Source organism: Sapajus apella, unplaced genomic scaffold (assembly GCF_009761245.1).
Source record: "Sapajus apella isolate SASKATOON/1434 unplaced genomic scaffold, GSC_monkey_1.0 scaffold2, whole genome shotgun sequence".
Lineage (NCBI taxonomy): Eukaryota > Metazoa > Chordata > Mammalia > Primates > Cebidae > Sapajus > Sapajus apella.
In genome coordinates this window covers 24,172,274-24,191,662 of record NW_022436942.1, presented here as the reverse complement: position 1 = coordinate 24,191,662, position 19,389 = coordinate 24,172,274, and the positions used below count along the sequence as shown (strand labels likewise).

Below are 19,389 nucleotides of genomic sequence, written 5' to 3'. Positions count from 1 at the left end.
AGTGGTGTGAGAGACAGTGGTGAAAAAAAGAGTTGAAGGTGAGCCCTGAGGGGTAAGGAAGTTGGAGTGTGTGTGTGTGTGTGTGTGTGTGTGTGTGTGTGTGTGTAAATGAAACAATTGGTCTCTTTTGCCTGCTTGGGCATTGGAGAAGGAGGGCAGTGAGATTCCTATGAATGCAAATATCACAGGGCCAGGTAATCCGTGGGCTCTTCAAGCTACAACCAGGCGCAATTCCAGGTTGACTCTCTCTCTCTCTTACACGTACATGCATACTCTGCAGCCAATGCCACAGCAGGTCTCCTTGAGCACCCCTCTGCCTCTGGCCTAAGCTGACCCAACGCCCGCCCATGGCTAGGGTAGGGAGGAGGCAGGGAGGGGGCTGGTGAGTCTCCACTAAGATCACTGAGAAGGGGTGACATTCTTTAGCCTTGCTGGAAGTCCTTGTGCTTTAACTGAAATGGCCAACCAGGAAGGACATTCTGTCCCCACCCTCGGCTCCCCCAAGGGCTTGGTCTGAGGTTACAAACCTGGCCAGCTCATTGGGAGGGGCTAGAGGTGGGCTAAAGGCGGAGGAAGCCAGGCCTGAGAAGAGAGGGTGTGACAAGCATGGCTGGGCCTACTGGGAAGTGAGGCCAGCACTCAGGCTTTGTCGGGTATTCCCTGCTCCTGCACAAGGCTCACTCGCCTTGACTGGGTTTGAAACTGCTGGGAAATGTTTGTTGGTGGCTTCACGGGAGGAAGTTGATGACAGCTGAGGGCTTTTAAACAGAAAAATGGTGGAGGGAGAGGGAGGGGTGTTAAGTGCCAACAGAGGCACAGGCACTCAGGCAGGCATGGAAATGTGTGTCATTGTGTAGCCACAGCTGCCCCCTCGCCCAGGATGCCCGCACAGACCCCTGTCTGTAAGCATGCTCAGACACACGGGTGCATATGCCTGGGGGTGTGAGCAAAGCAGAGCGCAGAGGCCCGCAGGTGTGTACACACAGACGTGCATACATATCCACAAAGTGTCACAAATACACACAAGCGTCCCCTTCCTCTACAGGGACACATAAAATAAATGGGCAGGAATATGGTGCAGAGTGGGGGAGGTGCATGTCCGGGGTAATCATTCCCAAGGCCCTTGGGCTTCCGACACCTACTGGAGTGGGGAGGGGAGGAGCCAGAAGTGCCATCGTGTCCCCCTCAGCCTAGTTTCCATGGGAAATGAAGTAAGAGGGAACGCAACCAGGGAAACTAGCTGGGCCAGGTGGGGTCTGACTCCTGAACAAATGAGTGAAGGAGAGCAGCAGGGAATGCCTTTCTGGCTTCAGCAGCCTGGAGGGTGGGGGCGCCTGGGCGTTGACTCCTGGGTTGGAACTTTTCTGGCCACCCCTTCCCCCAGTCTCTTGCCATTGGGTCTCTCTGCTCGGGGCTCAGGAATCTCTATGTTCTTCACCTCCTCTCCAAGCCTCCTCCTCCGGGAAGCCTTCCCTCACTGAGCCGCTGGAACTGCGGGGCACCTGTTTCTGATCAGCTGCAACTGCGGTCCCCCCTGTTCTCTGCGGCCGCCTGCGGATGACGCTCCTGCCTCCTCCGGACCATTCCTGCTGGGACTGAAAGCCTGGGCTTCGGCGGGGCGGGCGGGCAGAGATCGGAGGGCGGCCCCAGGAGGGGCCTGGCAGCAGAGAACTGTGGCCCGCGGCCAGCCCCGCCCCTACCTGTGGAAGCCCAGCCGCCCGCGCCTGCGATAAAAGGCGCCAAGTGTCCCCCGAGGTCAGCCAGTGCACGCTCCTCCTCGCCCGCCGCTAGGTCCAGCCCGGCCCAGCCACCATGTCCATCCACTTCAGCTCCCAGGTGTTCAGCTCGCGCTCCGCCGGCTTCTCCGGCCGCGGCTCCCAGGTGCGCCTGAGCCCCGCGCGCCCGGGCGGCGTCGGCAGCAGCAGCCTCTACGGCCTGGGCGCCTCGCGGCCGCGCGTGGCCGTGCGCTCCGCCTCTGGGAGCCCGGTGGGCGCCGGTATCCGCGAGGTCACCATCAACCAGAGCCTGCTGGCCCCGCTGCGGCTGGACACCGACCCCTCCCTCCAGCGGGTGCGCCAGGAGGAGCGTGAGCAGATCAAGACCCTCAACAACAAGTTCGCCTCCTTCATAGACAAGGTGAGCGGGACTGGACCTCGCCTCGCCTCCAGCCGCGCCCCGGGTCACACCAGCCGCCCTAACTATTCCTACCTGCGCTCTGCCGCCCTTCTCTCTTTCTGCCAATGTTGGGGACTCGATCTGGGCGGCCTTCCTCCTCCGCATCAACCCCGTGGCTATTTCATCCCCTCGGTCTCCCAGCTTTCCCTCCCTTCCAGCAAGCTGCCCAGCTGCCCCTCCCTTTTCTCCAGGAGTTCGGGCCTGGGTGCTGCAGGACTGCCATCGCTGGCTGACTGTGGGTCCCCTGGACCAGTTTTGCCCCCAGGATCAGGCTGGGAGTTCCAGAGGCCAAGGCCAGGAGTTTCTCTCTCTGGGACCCTTTCCCTGAGATGGGACCATGTGGAGTCAGGGAAGGGGTTGGGAGGCACGCCTTTCCCAGCGGCGAGACACAGGCTCCCTCAGATGCTGATGAGGGTGCAGATGCTGGAGGTGAGGGCTGGGATGGGGCAAGCTCCTGCCTTGCCCCCACCTGCCTGGTCCTCCAGCCTCCCTTAGGTGGTAGGAGGAGAGGCTACACCTCCCTTGAAGACAGCCCAGTGGGGGGCAGGGGTGGCAGAGAGGGGCCTCCAAAAGGGGCCATTTTGGAAATATTTTTCCTGGCTGTTGGCCTCTGCCACACATAGGGCCTGAGGGTGGGGAGGGCAAGGGGCAGACTTGACTGGTGGATTTGGGAGGAGTTCAGGCAAAGCCAGGAACTCAGGGCTGACCCTGTTAGGCCCTTCTGGTCAGGGCCCCCTTCCTCAGGCTTAGACCAAGTTTACTCCCAAACCTCCCCGGTCATGTCCTCCTTTCCTTCACCATTCACCCAGATGGGTCTTTTAGATTCTGTGGGGACCTCCCCAAACCGTCTTACTCTCTGTGGTCCCCAGGGCCTGGGGCCTTGAGCTGCTGGTTTTGCAGAGGCTTCTCTAGCTTCTCACCCCCAGTCAAATCGGCTACTCCTTAAGGCCCTTTTTTGGCTCCGGGGCTGGGCTCATTTTACCATAGATTGACCTATCCTGAGGACTTGCTGGAGAAAGGGGAAGGAGAGAAAGGATACTGAGGAAGGAAGAGAAGAGGTCCCAGACCGACAGGAGGCCAGGCCTGGTCATCCTCATGATCCATAGTCAGGAAGAGGTGGCCCTTCAGAGAGGGAGGTGGAGAAGACCACCTGTAATTCGATGGGGAGTGAAGTGGAGGGGAGGCCCTAGGGCACATCAGTGAACCAGGCAGACCTGCTTCTGGATCACTCTGTAGGACACCTGATTTGGAATCCAAGGGGAGGGGGCTGGGAGCCCCAGGCAGGGGAACAGCCAGAGGGAATGTGGCTCTGCTAAGTGGCTAGCGGCGATGCTCCTCAGTCCCGCTGTGGGTGGCATGCTCTGGCTCCTCTTGAGTTTCCTCCTCCTTGCCCTTTCTAGGTGCGTTTTCTGGAGCAGCAGAACAAGCTGCTGGAGACGAAGTGGGCGCTGCTGCAGGAGCAGAAGTCAGCCAAGAGCAGCCGCCTCCCAGACATCTTTGACGCCCAGATTGCTGGCCTTAGGGGGCAGCTTGAGGCGCTGCAGGTGGATGGGGGCCGCCTGGAGGTGGAGCTGCGGAGCTTGCAGGATGTGGTGGAGGACTTCAAGAATAAGTAATGCCCCCAGTGCCCCATGCGAGGACCCCTGCCCTGGGCCAATGTGGCCCTCATCAGCTGACCTGCAAGTCCCCCTGCTTCAGGAGTCAGCACGCAGCTGCTCAGTCCAATAACTCCCTAAGGGGCCAGTTTGACCCACACATTTCCTGCCTCTCCTCTCTCCTCTTTGTCCCTGGGGGCTGTTTCCAAGTCATTCTGGTCTTTTCCCCTGACTCAGTCCCAGTGACATGTCTCAGCCCAGCCCTGCACTATCTCCTTTGCGTGCCTGACCAAGGAGGGAGTAGGGAGTAGGGCAGAAGGTGTCTTCTGATCGGGGTGTTTCAGAACTTGTATGACCTTCACAGATTGCCCTAGAACAACCCTCTTTTGTTCAGGTGAGGAATTAGAGACCAGAGAAGTTTAGGGACTTGGTTGAGCTCACACAGCAAAGGTCACTGGGAGAGCTGGGAATTGAATTTTAGGCCCCTGACTCCTACGAGGGGACATGGACCCAGCTTGGGGAGGAAATAAGTGGGGAGAGAAAATTGTCATCGTGAGCCATCAGAGGGCCACAGAGGCTGAGGGTGGGTCTGGTTATGGCAGGAGCCAGGAGGAGGCCCAGGAAGGCCGGGACTGGGGCTTTTGAGGACAGGCCTTTGAGGTGCTCCCTGCTCCCTGCGTTCTTTTCTCATTGAATAGAAACAAAAGCCTGAAGCTTGGGCGCCCCACCCAGACACACCTGGGGGGCACAGGGGCAGTGAGTTCTGTCCGCTGCCTGTGGCTGTGTGACTAAGCAGGAGCAGGTACATTGGCTCTGACTGGAGAAGAGCAAACAAGGTCTCTGTGGAGTGCCCCCTCCACACTCCCACTTCCCTAGGGCAAAAGTCAACAGGATTAGTCCCACAGCAGGTGGAACCAGACATGTGCAGAGCAGCGAACGCCTGGGGCCGCCATTCAGCCCTGTTGTCCAGACTCACACTGTGTACATGCGTGTGCACACCTGCCACCCCTGCGTACTACCCCCACCGCAAACCCTCAGAGCACCTTCCTGTGGAGCCAGGCTGAGATACAGGCTGGGACTGAAAGAGAAGCTGGACGGGGGTCTGGGGAAGGGGTACAGGGAGGGTTCCTGTGTGCAGCTGCTCAGGAGTAACGATCTATACACCCTCTGGACCTGGCCGTGCACTGCCGAGGCAGGGGTGGACAGGCAGCCTTGCAGATATTGCTACAGCTTCTATAGGACTTGAAGGAGTGTAACTTTTTGGGTGTGGGCACCTCCCACCGAGTCTGGGCTTCTGGAGAAGCCTGGCCTACCTGGATGTCCCGTTCTCCACCCCAGGTTGCCCCCATTGCTCCCAGCAGCTCTTGGAGCTCTTGTTTCCAACAACCTTTTCTGAGTCTCTACATAAACATTAGATTAGGCCAGTGTGGTCTCTTCCTCTGTGCCTTCTTTGCCCAGGTCCTCCTGAGGGCCAGGAGTGGCTCCTTGGGGGGAAGACTGATGGGAGCTGTGGGAGGAGGGATGGGGGCTGGATCATCTAGTGGGGACCTGGCTCTTTCAGGACTTTGTGTATCCTTCATTCTGATACTACAAGGTTCTTCCCCTTGAGACCCCTACTTTGCCCCTGAGGGGTGAGATTAGGTAGTTGTAAGGGCATGCTGGAGTCAGCTGCCAGGGTTCAAGTCTGGGCTGTGCCATTTAGCAGCTCAGTGACCTGGGCAGATGACTCTGCCTCTCTGTGCCTCTGTTCCCCTCTCTGCTAACCACAGTACCATCATTATAGGTTTGATGTGAGGATGAAAGGAGTTCATGCACAGGAAGCACACAATAGTGTATGCCCCGTAGCACACAGGCCAGGCATATAGCTATTATGATTTGCTTTCGTTCTCCCCGGACACTCAGCCTTTGTGCTGTGATTCCCATGTTCCCTATGTGCCCTGCCAACAACCCCCGTGCCAAAACTCAAAGCCCTAGGAATGATCACGTGGAAGTCAGGGTAATTTAGTTTTGTAGCTGACTCGTTTTTTCAGGTGTGTCTTTAAAGAGTAGGGGAAGGAGGGCAGGGCAGATTTCACAGCTGCACATAAGGGGGTGGAGGCAAAGCTGCACCAACACCAGGCCCTCCTCTACTGCAGGTATGAAGATGAAATTAACCGCCGCACGGCTGCTGAGAATGAGTTTGTGGTGCTGAAGAAGGTGAGTGGGGAAGACAGGCTGGAGGAGAGCTGTCTAAAAACATATGGGACAAAGGACTAAAGAGTCTTCTCATCTGAGCAGCCAATGCGGACCCGGGCCCAAGGCCTGCCTGGGCTGTCCAAGAGGAAAGCAATAGGCTTGGGGAGGGAGAAGCCTGGAAACCAGGTCCTTACCGCATAGCCTGTCGCATGGGTGCATGTGCGTGTGTGTGTGTGTGTGTGTGTGGTGAGTGATTAGACTCATTTTTAGGCCTCTAGGGGTTAGAACTAAGAGCAAAGGATGGAGGTCATAGAGGGAGATTTCAACGCTGAATAAGGGCATGCTCTATTCAAGCTAGAACATTTTCATCGCAAAAGTGATGGCTGGCCTGAAATATTTGCTGAATGAATGCAATGAGCTGCCTCGAGGCAGCATGAACTCTCTGTTCCTGGAGATGTGCAAGGTTGGAAGGCCTCAGAAGCATCTTAGGGGTCTTGTCTACATGCCTTTTAAGATTCTCTTCAAAACACGGAGCACTTGGTATTCCAAGCCCAACCCAGAAGAAGTGCAACTTGCCCTTGGGAGCTGGGCCCTTGGAGATTCAGAGATGAGTAAAAGTGAGCCCTGTCCATAGGAGTTTACCCTCAGGAAAGTGCAGCTGGAAGAGGCTCAGACACCATCTTCACCTGGGGTGTTATCTGAGGCCCACCTGTATCTTAGTTACCATGCTGCAAATTAAACACCTAGGCTGGAGATTTTCCATCTCTGGGAGGAGGGCTGGAAATCCGAATGACTTTGTGTTCTGCTACTGACTGATGAGAAGTTGAAACTCCCAGAGTTGAAGTTGATTTGTTCCAGGTCACATGGTTAGTAGGTGGAGCTAGGAGTGTGTTGAAACCATCTAGGTCTTTAGGAACTGGTCAAGTGCTAGGTTGGGGCTTCGGCTCCTCTGGGATACCAGTGCTGATGCCCACCATGCAGTCTGGAGGGTCAGGAGGGCAAGCGTCCTGCTGTGACCATGTCAGGCAACTGGAGAAACTGTTTCTGGGTAGGGCGGGAGTGTTTGGCTTGTGGGTTGGACAGGGCAGGCCTGCTCCCACCCCTCCTAAATGTTCCCTGTACTGAGGACATGGTCTCCTTCTGCCTCATCTTGCCCCAACCCCCAGGATGTGGATGCTGCCTACATGAGCAAGGCGGAGCTGGAGGCCAAGGTGGTCGCCCTGAATGATGAGATCAACTTCCTCAGGACCCTCCATGAGACGGTGAGGACCATGGGGCTGGGTAACATGCCTCATCCTACCCATTCTAACCAGGGAGCCATCTGGTCCAGCCCCCTGCCTCTGGGCTAGTCCAGATGTGTTGTCAGTGTGAGAAACAAACTCACCCATCCAAATCCAAAGCATGGACTCAGAGACCTGGAGAACAGCAAAAGTGAGGCTTTTAATTATGGTCTTGCACGATCAGGTGTCTGATGGGCAGGCACACCCAGCACAGACACAGCAAGCAATTTATCCCCTAGTGCGCAGGTCCCTCCCCAGTTCCTCACAGGCTGAGTTCTATGGGGTCACGATCTTCCTGGATGTAGCCTGTTGGTTGTTGGGTAGGGGCTTTAGGTGTTTTCTTTGGGGTTGGCTTGCTGCTTTTTGTTGCAGCCCACAATGCATTGCAATCCTAGTCAGCTCAAGGGCTATTTAAGTATTTGACTTACGACCTAGGTAGCTGGGTAGACTGATAAGAGCAGACAAAGTGAGCTGTCTTGCAGGCTCGTAAAGCTTCATCTTAGACTAAACATCTTTGGTTCAGGTGAGGGCAAGAAAGGCTGGGGGGGCCAACAAGCAGGCATTGGCTAACCAAGCAGGGGCCTAGAATATTCTATTTCTTCTGTAGTTTGTTGACCTAAGCCAATTTAAGGCACTTTGTCTTGGAAATGGACCACTATATACATTATTTCCCTCATCAGGGGTTGGAAGCACTTATCCTGCTCTTTGTCCTTTCTGGACTCAGGAATTCAAGTTGGGCTAGGGGTTCAGGAAGAGCTGGGGGGTGAGTCAATCAGGATTGACCTTGGAGAGACAGGAGATGGTTGAAGCATTTCTAAGGAAGGGGGATTGGTGGGACTGAAGGAACCAGAAGGAGGTCAGGGGACCCCAAGCTGTGACAGGGTTCAAAGGTGGGCTAGGTGGGGCCAGCAGGAGAGCCCAAGTCAGGACAGACGGGAGTGCCTGAGCGTTTACTCCCGAAGGGGCTGGGTGGGTAGCTGCCCATCAACTCACCACTCTTCTGTCCTCCCTTCCCTTTTCATTCTCTCCCTCTCACCCTTGTCCTCTGGGGTTTCCAGCTCATTTTCTTCAAGGGGATTTAAAAACCTCTCCACTCTCATCAGTGTGAATCAGGCCTTAGGCAGAAGGTAGGGTGGCCAGTCACCTGGCAGAGGCTAGGCTGGGCATAATTAGCATGTGAGTTTACAGACCAGTTCTTCAGTCTAGTCTTTTTCTGCATGTCCAGTCTCCACTAGCCCCTCAGAGCAAATGTCCACACATTTGTGAATTTCAGGGGAAGTTTCTTTTCTTTCTTTCTTTTTTTTTTTTTTTTTTGAGACAGAATCTTGCTCTGTTACCCAAGTTGGAGTACAGTGGTGCAATCTTGGCTCATTGCAACCTCTGCCTCCCGGGTTCAAGCAATTCTCTCTGCCTCAGCCTCCCAAGTAGCTAGAATTATAGGTGCCTGCCACCACGCCCAGCTAATTTTTGTATTTTTAAGTAGAGACGGGGTTTCACCACGTTGGCCAGGCTGGTCTTGAACCCCTGATCTCAGGTGAGCCTCCTGCCTTGGCCTCCCAAAGCGCTGGGATTACAAGCATGAACCACTGTGCCCCACTTTCAGGGGAAGTTTCTTTGAGGCTTGCTTCAGGCGCTTCTAATCTCAGCTTGCAGGTCTTCCTGTGTCTACCACATAGTTTATTTACATGTAAACACACATGTACACACGCACACACAAACACACACATATGTGTGCGTGTGTATATATATATAAAGTTGTTTTCATACAACTTTATATATATACATACAACTTTTTTTTCAATAAGTAATACATACTTATTGAAAAAATCTGAAAAATTAAGTAAATCGTAAATTGAAAATGGATTACTCGGCTGGCTGCAATGGCTCACGCCTGTAATCCTAGCACTCTGGGGGGCAGAGGCAGTTGGATCACTTGAGGTCAGGAATTCGAGACCAGCCTGGCCAACGTGATGAAACCCTGTGTCTATTAAAAATACAAAAAATAGCTGAGTGTGGCAGTGGGCACCTGTAATCCCAGCTACTTGGGAGGCTGAGGCAGGAGAATCGCTTGAACCCAGAAGGCAGAGGTTGCAGTGAGCAGAGATTGTGCCACTGCACTCCAGCCTGGGTGACAGAGCAAACTCTGTCTCAAAAAAAAAAAAGAGAAAATGGATTACTTATACCCAATGTTACCATCTTTGTGTCTACATTTCCCGACTTTTCTGTGCTTACATGTACATAGAGATATGGAAATATATATTTTCAATAAAAACAGCATCATGCTTTTTTAATGCAACAGAACATCATGGACACATTCCCCACAGGTACTTGGAGCCGTACTATCAGTGTACAGACTGCAGAGTATTCTGTAGCAGGGTGGATACGGTAATTTCATCCATTTCCACGGCCTCCCTCACAATACAGCTCGTGTGCCCACAGCACCTCACAGTGCGAAGCCGGCACAGCGCACCACACTGTCCCTTTCCTTATCCCCGTTAATCCTGCCTGATTCTCACTTGAGACACTGCTAGGGGGCTCTCAGGAAGCCAAGGGTGGGCAGAATGAAATAACTATGTGCTGGCTATGGCCCTCGTTGCCTGGTGACTCAGCCCACTCCAGGCTGTTCTCTTTTCTCTTTCCTTTGTGAGCGGGGAATCCCAGGTGGGCATGGGTGGGGATGGATCCTGCCCTGAGCCTGATGTTCTGTCTGGTCCCTGCAGGAGTTGACAGAGCTGCAGTCCCAGATCTCGGACACGTCTGTGGTGCTGTCCATGGACAACAGTCGCTCCCTGGACCTGGACGGCATCATCGCTGAGGTCAAGGCTCAGTATGAGGAGATGGCCAAATGCAGCCGGGCTGAGGCTGAGGCCTGGTACCAGACCAAGGTACGAAGCCACTGGGTCATACTTCTTCCCGTCGGGATCCCTGGTGGCAGCCTCCCTTACTCAACTCGTTTCAAGCCTTCAGGGCCTGGGTCCCACTGTTCTGGCAGGCACCAGTGGTGAAGTTTGTGGCACTCTGCCCTGGAGGAAATCCCATGGTGGGAGGACAGGGCAGAGGAAAGAGATATGGATTAGTGGTTATAATAGCTAAAATGTGGTATGCTTACACAGTACTAGGCAATTTTCAAATGCTTTGCCACTGTTGACTCGTGTGATCCACAGAACAGCCCTATTAGCTAGGCAGCATTGTTACTCCCATTTTATTTATTTACTTTATTTTATTTTTATTTTTTTGAGATGGAGCCTCGCTCTGTCACCCAGGATGGAGTGCACTGGTGCGATCTCGGCTCACAGCAACCTTTGCCTCCTGGGTTCAAGCGATCCTCATTCCTCAGCTTCCTGAGTAGCTGGGATTACAGGTGCGTGCCACCATGCCTGACTAATTTTTTTTGTATTTTTAGTAGACACAGGGTTTCACCCTGTTGGCCAGGCTGGCCTGGAACTCCTGATCTCAGGTGATCCATCTGCCTCAGCCTCCCAAAGTGCTGGGACTACAGGTGTGAGCCACCACCCCCGGCCTATTAGCCCCATTTAAAGATGAGGAAATTGAGGCACAGAGAGGCTAAGTAATTTGCCTAACTGTATACAGCTAGTAGATGGAAGAGCAGGGACTAGATCCTGAATGCAAGGGCCCTAGACCTGGGAGGCTTAATCATCACATGTACATCACGGTGGCAGGACAGTTGATGGCTCGGGGACTGAGGGAGCAAGAGGGATACTGGGGTAAACCAGCATTCCCGGAGAAGGGGTCCCAAGGCAAGGTTTGAGAGGTCTGCCCCTGCAGAGATAGGGAGTCATTCACGTGCATGGGTGAGAACACAGGTGTGCCAACAAGGACACCTGGGCTCAGGCCCTTGTTCTGCCACTGACTGGCTATGTGGTCCCTTGGTGGTGCTTTCTCTCCTCTGAGACTCACTCTTCTCACCTGTGAGATGGGCATGCTGGGCGTTGAACAGGTGAGAATCTTAGACTCTCGGTGATTCTCCAGCAGAAGGGCATGGTGGGAGTGGAAGAGCCCTAAGATCCGTAGGGATAGGCCTGGAGAGCCTCGTCTGTCCTCCTGCCTGGCTGGGAGGAGACTGAATCCCTTCCTCACCCTGCTGCCCACCGTCTGGTCTCCTGGCATGGGGCAAAGGTTGATGGGAGTCAGATGGTCCTTCTGAAAATATAAGCTGGGGTTAGCCTTCCTTGGGTGGGGAGAGGGATGAGTTACCTGTACTCACTGTCCACCTCCCTGCCATAACTCTCTGTATGGCCTCTCCAGTTTGAGACCCTCCAGGCCCAGGCTGGGAAGCATGGGGACGACCTCCGGAATACCCGGAACGAGATTGCAGAGATGAACCGGGCCATCCAGAGGCTGCAGGCTGAGATCGACGCCATCAAGAACCAGGTGGTACAAGCCCTCCTGGCCTCCCCTGCTCCTTGGGGCATGTGGGTGTGGCCAGCTGAGGCCAAACTCAGGATGAGGAGCAGGAGACTCCCCTCTCCAGGCCAAAGGCTCTGTTCTCCCAGTGCTGCTGTCTCAGACTCCCTTGTGAGATCTCCAGGACAGAATGTTCTTGGCCCGGTCCTGGCATGGGCTGATGGGAGAAGGGTCCTGGAGGTGCACAGAGCCTGTGGAGGGAGACTCAGGCTGGCTGGCCAGAGGAAAGCCACCACTGGCTCCACATTGGTACTGAGCACTCTGCTTGCATCTGGTTCTGGGTGCAGGGCGTTGTCCCTGGGAGCTCATCGTTCATTGCAGGGACAGAGGCCAGCGGAAGACTTTATAATGGCTCACATGGCCCTTTCCTGCCCCAGCTTCACTTTCCACGACTCCCCTCATGCTCTGGCCATGCTAACCTGCTCCCTGCGTCTTGCATTTGCCAAGCATGGTCATGCTTCAGGGCCTTTGCACTTGGTGTTGCCTCCCCCGGAATGTGGTTCTCCCAGCTCTGTCCATGGCTGTTCCTTTCTCCTCCCAGGTGTTTCCGAAAAGACCCCTTCTCAGAGACGGCATCCTCAAACACCTAGCCCCTCTATCAGCAGCCTGTCTGAAGTTCTTTGAAGCCCCTGCCGCTCTCTGAAATGTTCTGTCTTATTCATTAAGTGATTGATGGTCCCTTCCTCCACTGGAATATAGCAAATGCTGGGAGAGCAGGGACCTTGTCTGTCTGGTTCACTGCTGCTCTCTTCTAGCACCTGGCACATGGCAGGGGCACGGGTCTCAGACGAGAGACTGCCAGAGAGGATGAGCTTTGCTGGAAGCTGGGGTTGGAGGTGTTGATGGGGGAAGGGCCCCCAGCCCTGGCTTAGTAGAGGGTGGCCAGGGCAGCTCAGCCTGTGCAGGTTTCTGCAGTGGAGAGACGGGGGAGGCGGCACATGTGGAAGCTCCGCAAAGCTGATTTCCAGATGAGCTGGGTGGGGGGATGTAGGAGTGGTTTATCCAGAAACGGCCTCCCTTTGGAGCCCTGTGGGCCTGTTTACAGCAGGGTAGAGCCTGCCTTGTGGCACAAATGCAGGGCCACGAGTCACCCCATGAAGTGGGCCAGCTTCCAGGCTGGGAGGGGAAGCACAGAATAACAAATGGTGGTTTCCCAAACCCTGAAGCCTCCACCACATCCAGTTCCCCTCTCACACAACAGGGCAGATCCAGGCCTAGAGCTGGTGTCTACCACCACTGAGGGGCATCAGGGGAAGCTAGAAGGGGTCTCTAGAGGCAGCAGGGATGGCCTTGGCTCTGGGGGCACTAGTGTGACAGGGCAGGGCACTGAGCTGTGGCCGAGGGGCAGAGCATCAGAGGGCCTCCTGGGGAATGCTGTCTCTGGCAGAGATGCAGGCTGTCTCCGTGGAGGGAAGAGGATCTGAGGGCAGAGAAAGGCCTGTGAGAAGGGAGAGGAGAAGTCTTTGCCCAGGGGACAGGGATGGTGGCTCTCTGAGCTAAACAAGATGAGGCCTAGGACTATTCAGGATCCTGGCAGTGGGGGCTAAGCCCAAGCAGAGGGCACTCTAAGGCCAGGCAGGAAGTGGCAGCTGCTCCAGGCAGGCATGGGTGTGGAACCCGACCATCCCTAACCAAACCCGGGGGCTGTGAGTCATGCATCTCATGGCATCTGGGAGCATCTAGGAGGGTCTCTCTGCTCCAAGCCCACCTGTTCTGGGGCTGTTCTCAACTGGTTCCTATTTTATAGGTGGTTTCTCATCCTTGTCAGCTGCCTGACAAGGATGAGATTTGATTTGGTGACTCAGTTAAGATCCCAGGGTCTTGGAGCTCCTGCCGCTGGGGGCTGGGGCCGGGAGACTGGGGGTTTGAAAAGCATAGTAGCACTCATTAAAAATGATCACAATAGCATTTATTAAGCACTTGCTATGTGCTGGACAGTGCACCAAGGACATCTTGTATATTATCTCATTTCATCCTCAAAACCTCCTGATGAGGTAGACACTGCGATTTTTGTTCTTTTAGAAAGAGGAGACTTTGGCTTAGCAGGGTTGATTCATCCATGGTCACATAGCTGGTAAGTGGCAGAGCCAGAGCCAAGGCACTGGATATCCAAACCTATGTGTTTAACCCTTGGGATTCTCTGGTGCTTGGGGGAGTAGGTGGTGCCAATGAAGCCACCTTAAGCAAGTTGCTCAAGTGCTCACTGCAGGCTGGGTAGGCAGGAAGGCAGACTGGTGAGCCTCAGCTCACAGCTGCACTACTGCCCACAGCGTGCCAAGTTGGAGGCCGCCATTGCTGAGGCTGAGGAGCGCGGAGAGCTGGCACTCAAGGATGCTCGTGCCAAGCAGGAGGAGCTGGAGGCCGCCCTGCAGCGGGCCAAGCAGGACATGGCACGGCAGCTGCGTGAGTACCAGGAGCTGATGAACGTCAAGCTGGCCCTGGACATCGAGATCGCCACGTACCGCAAGCTGCTGGAAGGCGAGGAGAGCCGGTGAGGACAAGGAAGCTGGAAAGGGGATCCTTCTGGGGCTCCATGGGGCCTGGGGCTCGACATTCATCCATTTACAAGCATTTCCTGTATGCCCCTCCTCTGAAGGGCATTGGGTGTGGGGATGCAGGGAACCCAGAGCTGATGCTTTTGTCTTTGCCTTCAGTTAGATGACCTTTTAGAAGGAAAGACCGTGGAGTGTGAAGCTCAGTGGGCAGGTTGAAGTGGCAACAGTCCCTTTGTGTGTGTGGCTCTTAGGATTATTGTATTTGATCCTCAGCACACATTCAGGCAGTCAGGTCAGACGATTGAATCCTTAGTCTCCAGAGGGGAAAGCTGTGATTGAGTTTCATTAATTGAGGGAACAGGGTCAGTGTGCAGTCAGGGTGTGCCGATTCCCACTCCAAGGATCTTCCAGGATGCCAGGCTGCTCCTCACTACAGAACTAAGTGCTACATCATGTGGTGTTGACATAATTTGCCTAACCCACTGTGGTGGGGGTGGGGATAATTTTGTCTCCAGAGATATTTGCAGACTCACTTGCAGTCAGAGAGGAGGCTGGAGTGGGTGAGTCTGATAGGACCTTTTTCATGAACCCCATGGCACCTCTGTCTATGCAGCTGGGCCTTCGTGTGCATATTGCTGGGTTAGAACTCAACCTCTTCATTCTCGGCTTGTTATAAGACACCATGATGATGGAGAATATGTAGGTCATGTTTCTGCCCTCAGGGAGGTTGCCGACTCCTGGAGGAGACAAAATCTCTGCCAAGTTAACCCCCAGAGACCAGTAACTTGCATTTGTAAAATGCTGAGTGTAAACAAGAACCTTTTCTTTTCTGAGCATGATTCCTGCGGGGCCAGGGAGAGACATGATGGAGGATGGATGGAGCAGCGGGGAAGGGACTGGGGAGTGAAGGGGTGCTGGGGCTGGGGGAGGGTTGGGTGCTGGGAGGGGAGGAGGCACAGGCGGCAGGGTATGAGTGGGAGGCAGAGAGGAGGAGGAAGGGGCTCTGTCCTGCAGTTGACCCGCCTCCTCCCTGGGTTAGCACCAAGTCTTTGTGGGAAGAGGAATTGAACACAAAGGGCTCTGGGAACACAGAAGCTGATCTGCGCCCAGGGAGCTCCAGCCAAGATGCCTCTCTCTGCTTCCTCCTCCCCCATGGACACAGGGCCCCCATATTCTCTAGAACCCATACCCTGGGCCTTCTGTCCTCATAGAAGTCCATTGGGGGACTCTAGAATAGTACCTGATCCAGCTTCCTTCACGGGAAGAAAAGGGGACTGAAGCTCGGAAACGGTCAGTAGTGTGGCCAAAGTCACACAGCCTGCAGAGACATCCCCTTAATCTCAGTCTGAGCTGCTATAACCAGGCTTAGATCCGGGTATTCTGAGAGGATACTGTCCCCCCAACCCTGGGGGATATGGAGGTGGATACCTTGCTTTCATCCCTTAACTTATCAGAGTTGTGGTCCAGAAACTCACTCAAACTGGGAGGCCTACTTTAAGAATACAAAGTTACCAAAAAACCACTTACTTAGAATGAGAAAAGTCACACAGACTTTGGACATTCCGGCCTCTTCCATCTGAGTTCTTTAGGCATCGGACCAGAGATTCTTAGAGTTGCTGCCTGGCTGCCACCTGGCTCCCTTTCCCCACCCACAGGTGTCAGCAACTCCCAGCACCAGCAGGGGCCATTTAAGCAAGCCCCCTGCAAGCTGTCAGCAAATGTCTTTTCCCTCTGCCTGCTTCCTGGGCTTGGGGCCACAGAGGCCAGCGAGGCTCTCTTCATTCCCTTTACCAAAGTGAGGTCCTCCCTCCCCCCAGAGAGCAAACTGATCCCCAAGGCCAAGGGCTTGGTGACAATGGGGCTGTGAGTCACAAAACAAACATACCCAGCTGTCCTGAATAGATTTTTAATTTCTACTGCAGGACCTGTTTCAGCCCCATTGGCTGCTTAAACCACCCCCACTCCCTGCTCCCTCCTCGGTCCTGGCTGGAGCCCCATTCAATCAGTCAGCGATTCACTAATTATTTTGCCATATAGTAAGCAATGACTTCTCCAGGCCTTATGCAGGGGATAAAAGTATCAATAGGCCACAGACGCCTTTAGGATTTTATGATATAGTGAGAAAAGGCAGCGATCTACGTAAATAATACACACAGCTACCATTCACCGGATCCTAGGTGCTCAGGGCGTTAGGCAAATTATGTCATTTAACCCTCACAAACAAGCCCATGAATTTGGTCCTGTAGTTGGGCCCAAGGTATAAGTGGGAAATGGAGGCTCTGAGACATTGTTGGGGTCATGCAGCCAGTGGATAGAAGGGCCAAGGTGAACACTCCCTTCCTACACTCCTCCTCGATCCTTTTACAAGGCTGAAGTCAGGCTGGAAGTGTGGGGCAAGAAGGAAAAGCAATGATCCTGCTTGGGGCCTGGAAGAAGAGGGGGCTAAGAGAGCTTCCCTCCAGCGCTAGAAAGAGCTGCCCTCACGGTCTGTCCTCTGCCCCTAGGTTGGCCGGAGATGGAGTGGGAGCTGTGAATATCTGTAAGTCCTTGGCTGCGGCCCATGGGAAGCAACCTTTGTGTTGTTCAGACGGGCTGGGTCTAGAGAATGGCAGATTGGCCCAGGGCCCTGCCGAAGGGGCCAGGAGCCTCCTTTCTTTCCACAGGGTCTGGCAGGCCACCTGGAGCACATACAGGCAGGCTCAATGGCCCAGGAAGCAGTGCAAGAGGGCAGGGTGGGCCCGGAAGCACCTGGGGGGCAGCCCTACCCCCGTCAGAGGCTCGTTCTGGGTTGGCCCATGGCGGGGGCAGGGGTGAGGGAGAGAGGCAGCTGGGGCAGGAGGGTGGGGTGCAGTGAAGGGATGGGGTCCCTGGTAGGGAGTCTTGCACTGAAGAGAGCCCTCCTCTTTTCTCTCCCAGCTGTGGTGAATTCCACTGGAGGCAGTGGCAGTGGCAGTGGTGGTGGCATTGGCCTGAGCTTCGGGGGAACCATGGGCAGCAATGCCCTGAGCTTCTCCAGCAGTGCGGGTCCTGGGCCCCTGAAGGCTTATTCCATCCGGACCACATCCACCAGTCGCAGGAGCGCCCGCAACTGAGCTGCCTCCCACTCCTCCATTCCCCCAACCACTGCCCACAGTCCCAGGAAGATTCCCCTTCCTGCCTCCCATGCCTGTTCCCAAGACCTCGAGACAGTCTGGAAAGTGATGTCAGAATAGCATCCAATAAAGCAGCCTCGTTTTGAGGTCTGAGTGATCTGTGTGGCCCGTGCCTGGTATCCTGGCTTCATTAGGCTGGGCAGGGGAAAAGACAGGGGACTAGAGAAGGCAGGGTCCCCCTGGTGACTAGGAAGCCTTTTGTGCAGGAGACTGAGAAGGCTCGTGGTGGGATGGGGTGCTGCTCTGAGGGGCAGGACGCTTTCCTAAGGTGAGCCTTGGCCTCCAGGGCTGGTGCTGATCCCAAAGATTCTCCTAAGGAAGCCCAGAAGAGCCACGGGGAAATGCAGCCTCTGCCAGCAACTGGGCATTGGAATGCTGCCCTGTTAAAGGGGTGGGAGTGCTGTGTGCCTCCCTCCCCCCATGCCTGGAGCTGCCAGAGCACATTCCTTTTGTGAGGAGGCCACAAACGTTCAGCTGCCCCAGGCCCCAGTTTCGGGCGGCCTAGCCAACTCTCACGCCAGCCGTCCTCAGCCCTTCCTGGTGCTGGGTCTGCCAGGGTCACGGTCAGCTAGGTGGGGCCCTGGAGAGGTCCTCTGCATCTCGAATTCTGTGGGGCTGCTGGCTGGGGGAGGAGGTGTGTGTGCGTGGAGGAGGGTCCTAGAGTCTAAATCCCTGGTAACAAGTCTGCGCCTAGGACCTTGGCGGAGGGATGGGTTTGCACCTGGATCCATGGGAGTGGGGAAGTACATCTGTGTGTTAGGTCAGTGCTTGATGGGGAACTCTATATGTCAGGGTCTTCAACGAACAGGTCTGTGTGCCTCTGAGTGTGGCAGGTGTTCTGTGGCAGGGCCTATTCATTGGGAAATGTGTTCCTGATGGGCAGCAGCATGTATGAGGGGCACTGTGGAGCAGTGGGGAGGTCTCTGTGTGTGGGACCCCAGGGGGTGATGGTGGTGGTGCGGGCGGGGGAGCTCTCTGGCATGTATTGGCTTCTGATGGGAAGTTTGTATATTTGACCCTATGGTCAGGGAACTTTCAAATGCTGAGGTGGGGGCTGAGAGTGGAGAGTGGAAGAAGTGGACCAGGGATGTCCCAGCAGCCACAGTGATGAGGTTCCCATCCAAGGCGTCAGGAGATCCAGCCCCTCCCACCTCCGGAGTAAGGCTTGCCGAATTGCCCTTCCGTCTGCTGGCTCTGGGGGCCGCCCTTCAGGACGCAGTATCTGTGGGTGGGGCAGGGTGCGGGGGTGGGCCAGCCCTCTCTCCACTGCTGCGCACAGCTCTCTGTCCACCCTTGATGGGAAACCTGGGTGGGAAGACGAAGCGGGCAGGAGGAAGGAGAGACTGTCAGGGCTCATTGCATGTCACCAGGAGATTTACTGGAAATGCTGAGACAAAGACGGGAGAGGGAGGGAGCCAGGCAGTCAGGCGGGAGAGGTGGCCTGTCCCGCACGTGGATTAGAAGGCACAGCAAGTCCACACCAAGGGGCTCCAGGCCCATATGTCCCTCAGAGGCCACAGGCCTCCAGGCCTCCGGACCCGGGTCTTTGCCTTGGGCTGCGGGGACACAGTCGTTTAGACACGGGGTGGGGAGAGCTGCGTGTGCTCCCGGAAGCAATGAAGGGATCAGCGGGCCGGAACGCGAGACCAGAAGGCGTGGCGTGGGGGCCGGGTGGGCGGCTGAGCCTCGAAGCCCTTCTTCCACTGATCTGGGGGCCCTGGGAGCTCCGGCCTGCCTCGGCAGGCTGAGGCTGCTACGGCTGCTGCTGGCGGGGTGGCACCGGTACAAAGCGGGGTGCTCAGGCGAAGCGCGCGGAGCGGCCGCTGCCGCAGCTCTGGCCGCAGGGCGCGCACAGGCTGGTGCTCACCGCCACGTTCCCGCTGCAGGGGGTGCCGCAGACGCTGCCTGTCACCGGCCGGGAGCCCGACACACACAGGTCCCCGCACACCACCCCCCCGCGGGAGCTGCTGACACCTGCCAGAGGAGGAGGACAGGGCTCAGTCTCCTGGTGGCCAGAGGCCCCTTCTGCTCAGAGCTTCTCTCGTTTCTATCCGCTCCCCTCAACACCCTCCTATGGGCACTGGTTCCTGTA

General features: G+C 55.6%; 1 protein-coding gene across 1 annotated transcript; it reads left to right on the top strand.

The window, feature by feature from the left end:
• The first annotated feature begins 1,198 nt into the window (after positions 1-1,198).
• KRT7 (keratin 7) lies at positions 1,199-17,400 on the top strand. The gene is made up of 9 exons (XM_032293224.1): positions 1,199-2,136; positions 3,576-3,787; positions 5,906-5,966; positions 7,112-7,207; positions 9,946-10,110; positions 11,492-11,617; positions 13,921-14,141; positions 16,650-16,684; positions 17,062-17,400. Exons 1-9 carry the CDS (start codon positions 1,813-1,815, stop codon positions 17,235-17,237), a joined length of 1,416 nt encoding a protein of 471 aa, XP_032149115.1. The 5' UTR covers positions 1,199-1,812; the 3' UTR covers positions 17,238-17,400.
• The last annotated feature ends 1,989 nt before the right edge of the window (positions 17,401-19,389 follow it).